A 7,788-nucleotide genomic window follows, 5' to 3' on the forward strand; every position below is an offset into this window, starting at 1 on the left:
TAATTGGTTTTATGAATGGTGGCTGGATTACCTTCTGTCATGCAGTTTCTTTTTAAGTATGTAACCAGGATTGGTTGTAACGACAGAAAAACAAAAACATTAAAATGTCATGAATCCACTGATAGTCAAATCTATTTTATAGAGTTTGAAAGGTGTGTTTCAAATTCAGGTCATCATGTTGGTTTGAATTGTTACTTATACCCATGTAAGTCTTTTATATCAAACATTCAAAGATTCAGTATGTAAGCATTTCTGCAGGGGTGTAAAACTAAAAATGTTATTAAAGCTTAATTTAGGATTCAGCAGACACTTAGCTACATCTTTCAGTGATTTAACCTAGATGATGTTTATTGTGCCTATTACCACTATGCAAACCTAGTCCATTTACAAAATTGTAGATGTTCAGTTAAGCCAAAACTTCTGACACCTGCTTTCAGTGTTAACTTTTATTTATTCTATCAGCGCTCGGTCCTGATTTTAAAGATTATTATTATTATTATTATTATTATTATTAAAGAGGGAATTCTTAGAAAGTATAATAAGTCCAAGAAAGTTTACTTTATAAAATTAACAACAAACAACATTAAAGCCCAAGTATTGGCTGTCTTGCACTTTTTGTGCCCTTGTTGTAAAAGTATGGTTTGATTTTTACTAGAATAATCTTTATTATTTTTTTTAGTTTATTGCGCATATTAACAGTGGAAAAAAACAATTGAATATAAAAACTACACATGCAGTGCTTGATAATTTGTAAGTCAACTACAAAAATGAAAAATGCAGAAGCCAATGAAACCCATATGGGCCTGTTAATTTGATGGAGCATTTTTACAAGAAAAATACAGCTGAGGTTGCTTTTCATGTCATATTTTGTAATTCAGGTTTTTGTTATTTCTTTACAGAAAATGAATATTGTGGTATGTATTGCTAGTTTAGCTTGAAAATATGTAGATATGATTGTTTGGTCTGTATTGCCCAGCCCCCAAATACATTCCCCTCCAAAAGTAGTGGAAAGGCAAGGCCAATTCCTTTATTTTTGCTGTAGACTAAAAACATTTGGGGTTGACTTCAAAAGATGAATATGAGACAATAGATAAACATTTCAGCTTTTATTTCCAGGTATTTACATCTGGATCTAATACAACACTTTGAAGATAGCACTCTTTGAACCCTCCCATTTTTAATGTGAGCAAAAGTATTGGAACGTGTGACTGACAGGTGTGTTTTGTTGGAAAAGCATCACAAAGGAAGAATGCAAAAGTTTGATGATACCAGTGGGTCACTGGCTTGATTCAGTTACTGCAAAAAAGGATTTGCAACTAAATATTAAGTCTTATTTACTTTAATCTGTTTTAAGTCTATCTGTTCCAATACTTTTGCTCACCTAAAAAAGTGGTGTTCTGTTACAAATAAAGCTCTCTCCTAAGTTGTGTATCAGATCCAGATGCAAATACCTGGGAATAAAAGCTGAAATGTTGAGCTCGTGTCTCATATTCATCTTTTTGTGTCAAACCTAAATGTTTTCTGTCTACAGCAAAAATAAAGGAATTGGGCCCACTGTTCCAATACTTTTGGAGGGGAGTGTAGCTTATCGATATGTAGTTACAGTGCTTTTACTCTGAAGGGCGGAAGTCGCCCGGAAGTCTGATTTTAAAAATACGGCAGGTTATGGAAGAAGAGTAACTGAGGTAGGCTGTTGGTTTTGTAAACAGTTGTCCGGACTGATATTACCACAGAAATGGAAGGTTTTCTACTTCAAGAAGGAAGATAAATTGTTGTCAACCATATGGGCGTGTAGAGAAGCCAGTGGTAAATATAACACAACTTTTCTTGAACGTTTAAACGGTCTTAAGAGGTCCAAACACACTAGCTTAGCTAAATCTGTTAGCTTACAGATAAGCTAACGTTCTAGCATACTTGGCGACAACGCTAATTTTAGCTTACCAAGTTCTTCAGTCCGCAAACTTGTGTTAATACAATTCACGGCATCGGCAAGATAAAGTTAAAAAACACGCATAACGATCGTTGAGAAATTATTACGTGTCAAAATAACATAAGCTATGATAACTGCCGTACTTCCTACTGTTAAACGACAGTAACATGGATCGATGTGTTCGAACAAATACCGAAATATACATAGTTGTTGCCTATGCAGTTTCGTTAACTATGGTAAAACAAATCAGCTGAGAGTTAGAAGGAACAATGACAAGGGCTAATGAAATAGTTTCATTCTGATATGCTACTTCCACTTCTGTCATTTGTATAATGGCGATAGAAGCTAAAGGCAGTGAACAGTGAGATATAAGATCTGACACTCCAGATATGTGTCACGAACTGTCATAACATTACCATGCAGCACAGTATAACATTAGTTTCTGATATATTTTTGTGGTATGTTGCTGATCAAATAAATGACACGACTTTCATTACAATAGGACTTGACGTTACCAAGAGATATCCTAATGTATTTTTGTTAGATCATACGTGAAGAGGAAACATGGGATTCATGTCTGTCAGTAAGGTTTAATATGAATGGTTCTATTAACATTTATACAAGCCTTAACTTTGTGAGTAGGCACTCATATTCTTGTCAAACAAGATTGGTCAGTGCTAGGGAAAAAGTAACAATGTCTTGCATTGGGATGGGTATCAAAAAACAATTACTATATACGGTAGTGGTACCAACACACCAGATACCTACTGAACTGAAACAGGTTTTGGTACTTTTTTTAGGTACCACTCACTAAATGTCTGAGTCAAATATGCTTAACTGTCTGTGCCCTTTCTGCTCAGAAAACTGCCCCAGTTTGCCCTTCAGCATTCAGATCTGTTAATGTCATAATGAGTCAGTGCTTGACTTTTGGTGAAAATAAAATGAATGCCATACCTCTAATCTGGGAGGCTATCTTTAGTAGTGATGAGCATCAAAAACTGATACCGACATGGTACCAGTACCAACACACCTGATACCTACTGGACTGAATTACAACACAGATATTGATACTTCATTTTGATACCCTGCTACCCCAATGCCCCCAAAACTCAAACGATACCCATCCCTAATCTCTAGACAATATAACTACACTGCTGTACTTTGACGCTCAGTGGTTCTGCTTTTCAACTTCTGGGTCAAACCACAGCGCTTAGTCTGGAAAGTAATATTCCAACTTAAAAGTAGGGATATTATCAGCATGACATTGGCATCAGCAAATATATACTTAAAAAGTTTAGTATTGGCATCTGTAGATATGAGAAATTCTGGCAATGTTTACAGCTGATATATTGCTGTACATATTGCAGTATGTATCTTATATCTTCCTTAAGTATCAGCAAGATGTACGACTGTACTCTCAGGGTTAAGTGCCACACACGGAGGCCCACGATGAGCCTTGGATGAACCACATGTAAAACTACCAGACTGTCTACTTCCCTACTCTGCTATCACCTTCACTTGACTCAGTCTGTCTTTGCTCAGTAGACATGGTGGCCTTTAAAATTGTTGGTATATTGTTGGTATATATCATTATGGTAAAATCCAATTTTCTTCATTACTAGTTAAAATGATTTATTCAGGCATCATTTGAGCATCAGCAGTAATTTAAAATTATGCATAGGTATCAGAAAATCCCAGATAATAGCCAACCCTACCCTGGCATAACATTGAATTGTTTTTTAAAGCACCATTCAACTGTTTTCATAAGACTGAATATGTATTATTTTTAGTAAGATGAGTCATTCACACATAATAAAACACAGGTTATTGATAGCACACCCTATACAGGAAAAATATACTCACTTCATTTTCTCCTCTCATATGTAAGGCTTTGGTGCTAGAACTTGAATTTTGAGAACATATGGAAATCTAGCGCACTGAATAAACGTCTGATAGTCACTCAGGACACTTTTCAGTGATCATAATTATAAGATTAAGCTGCTTATTTTTGAAGTTTACTTCTTAGTAGAAATAGAATAGGCTGTCATACTGTATGGTGAAGTCGATGATTTCTAGTCAAAAATATAATGTAAGCCTTTGTTTTCTTGTTTTGACAGATCATGTCAGCGATTAAAGTGGCCCTGCAGCAGCGCCAGAAGAGCAGCAGAAGGAAAACCTCTGAAGCGATGTCTGCAGAGGTGTCACCAGATTCCAAGTGTCCAATCTGTCTGGACACATTTAACAACATATCTTACCTGGACCTCTGCCTGCACAAGTTCTGTTTCCGTTGTATTCACGAGTGGTCTAAGAACAAAGCAGAGTGCCCGCTATGCAAACAGCCCTTTAATTCGATCTATCATAGTATAAAATCAGAGCAAGACTTTAAGAAGTATGATCTGCAGCCACTGGACAATGGCTCTTTTGGAACTTTTGGGGGAGTGCGATTTAGATACCGCACAACTCTCACAGGAGTCCATCGGCAAATGCGGGGAAGGACATCACCACCTCCAGATAATGGGGTGATGTTTGAGGCCTCAACAAACCCTCCCCAGCAGCGGCAGGACCGTTACATTAGGCGAATGATGATGAGGTTGGCAGCTAAGAGGAGAGCTGCTAGTGAAGGCAGGGTGGTGAACAGTGTCCGAGAACAAGAGATGATCAACTTCAGGAGGGAACTCTACCGTCAAGGCGTGAGGGTTCGAATTGTCCGGGATGGGGGCCGCTCCAGAGAAATCTCAGCTGAATTCTTCAGAAGAAATCCTGCCTGTCTTCATAGACTTATCCCCTGGCTAAAAAGAGAACTCATTGTGCTTTATGGAGCTCATGGTTCTTTGGTCAACATAGTCCAACACATCATCATGTCCCGGATTACACGTTATGACATGGAGGATGGAGCTATTATGGAAGAGCTCAGGCCGTTCCTTCAGGGGCGCACTGAGCACTTTCTACATGAGTTCATCAGTTTTGCAAAATCTCCCTTCAATATGGAAGCCTATGACCAACATGCTGTCTACGACTGCCCAGCCCCATCCTCGAATGAAGACAGCAGCTCTAACTCTTCTGTAATAGCCATCTCAGAAGATGAGGAGCACTCCCTGGAGTTGGACCCTCCAGGGGATTCCACATCTACTTTGAGCCAGTCTGTGTGGGATGATGAGACGCCTGGGCCTTCATATTCTACGACAGCAGAGCAGAGCAGGGCAGAGTGCCTGTCTGTCGTAGACTCAGACTCAGACAGCAGTATAGAGGAGGCACAACAGTCTAGAGATTCTCCGCAGCAAAGGAGTCCGCATATCCAAACAGATATGATACAGAACATAGTTAACAAAGATTGTTTGTCTTCTGATAGTGATGATTGTGTCATTGTAGGTTTTATTAAACCAGTGGCAGAAAGGACACCTGAGCTTGTGAAGCTCTCTTCTGACTCTGAAGAATCGGCCAATGAGGATACTAAAGAAGTGCCTCTTCTGCCTCAACATATCCGCTTCTCCAGTCTCAGTCCTGTAGCTTCACAAAGCAGTGGTGCTGGACAGTCTGGAAATGTACAAACAGATAATCACTCAATAGAAAGATATAGTTCTTCAACATCTAGCCGACACAAGTCTTCTAGCAAGTCAAACAGAAAAGACAGGCATGAGAGACTTGATAGTAACAGTAAATCTAGGGACAGAGACCACAGGAGAAGGTGGAGGTCAAGAAGTGGAGAGCGCAGACACTTGAGCAGGAGCCCAGCAAATTCCCACAGCAGAGAAAAAGATTACCCCCACTCCAGGGGCAGAGGTTTCTACTCAAACACTAACTATAGAAGGAGAGACATTGATCACAGCTGTCAGTCATACAAACACTACAGCCAAGACAGGAGGGATAGTGGGACCCAGTACACAGGGAGGCATTCCTACTACAACAGTAGCAGCAGGCACTCACACTCTCACTCCAGGAGCCGCAGCAGGGACTCACGAAGACGGGACAGGAGGCATTCACGATCTAGGTCTTATTCCAGTAGTTACTCACCTTCACCAAAAAAGAGGTCTCACCATGACAAGCCTGGTGGGAAGAGGAAATACAAAACAAGACATCTGGAGGAGCCACCCAACTCGAATGCTGAGGACGAAACATCCTCTTCCACAAAGAAAAGGAGCAAAGAGAAGCATCATAAGAAATCCAAAGAGCATCCAAGAAAGACTAGCAGGAGCCTGAGTGTGGAGCTCGTCAATGAGGAAGGCTCTAACGAGCGAACCAGGAAGCATCATAAGAAAAAAAAGAAACACAAGAAGAAGGGCAAGAGGCACAAGAGCAGTGAACGTACACAGAAGCACCCACCCACTGTCATTACTATTGACAGTGACAGTGATTCTTTTGCTAATTGCAGTGCCACCCAGACTAACAAGGTCCCCAAAACCATCAAGGACAGCCTTGTTGACAATCCCATGGATGACCCAGGAGACCCTGGCCCTTCAGGCTCTCATTTGTAGTGATAAAAAAGGTCAGATTCTCATTGTTTGTAGTGGGAACTGATGGATCCACACCAGCTGCTAATGCCTCAGCAGTATTTTAGATCAAAACAATGTTCTTTATGTTGAAGATCACCACACTTAAGGATATGATGAAAACACTGCAAGTGTTTCAGTTGTTGAACTGCCATCATTGGATAAATGTTTGTCGTAAACCATTAAGGCCTGGGTCAAGGACTGTTAACTACACAAACAGTAGTCCTATTTTAAGTTCAAAGTGCCACTGTGAACAAAGAATGGAAAAATATTGTTCAAACCTTATTTTAGTGTCTTTTTTTCCTGTTAATCCACTTTCTTAAACAGATTTATTTCATGTCTCCGGTGCTCTCAGGGATTTTGGGACAACTGATTTTTTAATGTTATGTCAGCTAAAAACCATTTAAACATGCTTCTCATTGAGTAGCACTTATTACTGACCGAGGGTGTATGGATTTTAGATTAAGTTCTTTTGTATTGAATTTTATTTAAAATAAATTGTATGAGCAATTCTGCATTATGCTGATATTTTTCTGTTATTACATCGTTACATTTATGAGCATACCTGGTATAATCCGACTGCCTTATTGGGGGTGTTTTGTAAATGGTAAAATGATTGCCATTAAAATTTTGCATTTTCACAGAGATATTTTGTTTTCAAAGACCAAAAATTCTCTTTAAAAGAGGAGTTATAGGCACACATTTGTAGCCTCCCAGTATGCAAACTGTGGTTTTGTTTGAAAGATACTGATACCATCTGAGTCTCTTTTTATTATATTATTTATTATTTTCTGAAATAGTAAATACAGGCTAATATGTGAAACATATAAGAATTTTTTTCTTCTCAAATGCAGTGAGAGTCAAAAGTACTTTGCTGTAAACTGTTTTCTTAATTGTCTCCTCCTCTGTCACATTCACACTTAGTCACAGTTATTTTTAAGGCCACTTCCTAGTCACCCAACAGTGTTCTATGTTTGTGAGTGCCTGAAATTGAATTGTTTTTCATTCAAGTAAATTATCAATAAGTATTTGAATTTATTTGAGGTATATGAGTATCAATGTATGTAAATATTCATTCGTAAAGTTATACATGTGTACAATCATTAGCACCAAGGAGCTATGTTAAATAAAGCAAAAAGTACAGATTAAGCTGAGAGCCCCCAGAAATCTAAACTATATAGCCCCCCTGAGACCCTGCAGGCTCAAATGAGGACATTGATTATTTATTTATTTATTTTTACAGAAAGGCTTACTAAAAATGTTTGGGGAATATTTTAAGACTTTATTTGGTATTTTTGAATTTTCACAGACATTTTTGGATTTTAGCAAATTCTTTATATTTGGGAGTCTCTCATTATCTTAAAGGGAGTT

General features: G+C 38.5%; 1 protein-coding gene across 1 annotated transcript; it reads left to right on the top strand.

Annotated features, from left to right (window-relative positions):
* The first annotated feature begins 1,668 nt into the window (after positions 1-1,668).
* On the top strand, positions 1,669-7,117 carry toporsa (topoisomerase I binding, arginine/serine-rich a). The gene is made up of 2 exons (XM_041784037.1): positions 1,669-1,806; positions 4,048-7,117. Exon 2 carries the CDS (start codon positions 4,051-4,053, stop codon positions 6,400-6,402), a length of 2,352 nt encoding a protein of 783 aa, XP_041639971.1. The 5' UTR covers positions 1,669-1,806; positions 4,048-4,050; the 3' UTR covers positions 6,403-7,117.
* Positions 7,118-7,788: the final 671 nt, after the last annotated feature.

Source organism: Cheilinus undulatus, linkage group 4, assembly GCF_018320785.1.
Source record: "Cheilinus undulatus linkage group 4, ASM1832078v1, whole genome shotgun sequence".
Taxonomy (NCBI): Eukaryota; Metazoa; Chordata; class Actinopteri; order Labriformes; family Labridae; genus Cheilinus; species Cheilinus undulatus.

Bases quoted from the DNA above. Each gene is read 5' to 3' on its own strand.
- toporsa (XM_041784037.1), top strand. From the start codon at position 4,051: ATGTCAGCGATTAAAGTGGCCCTGCAGCAGCGCCAGAAGAGCAGCAGA.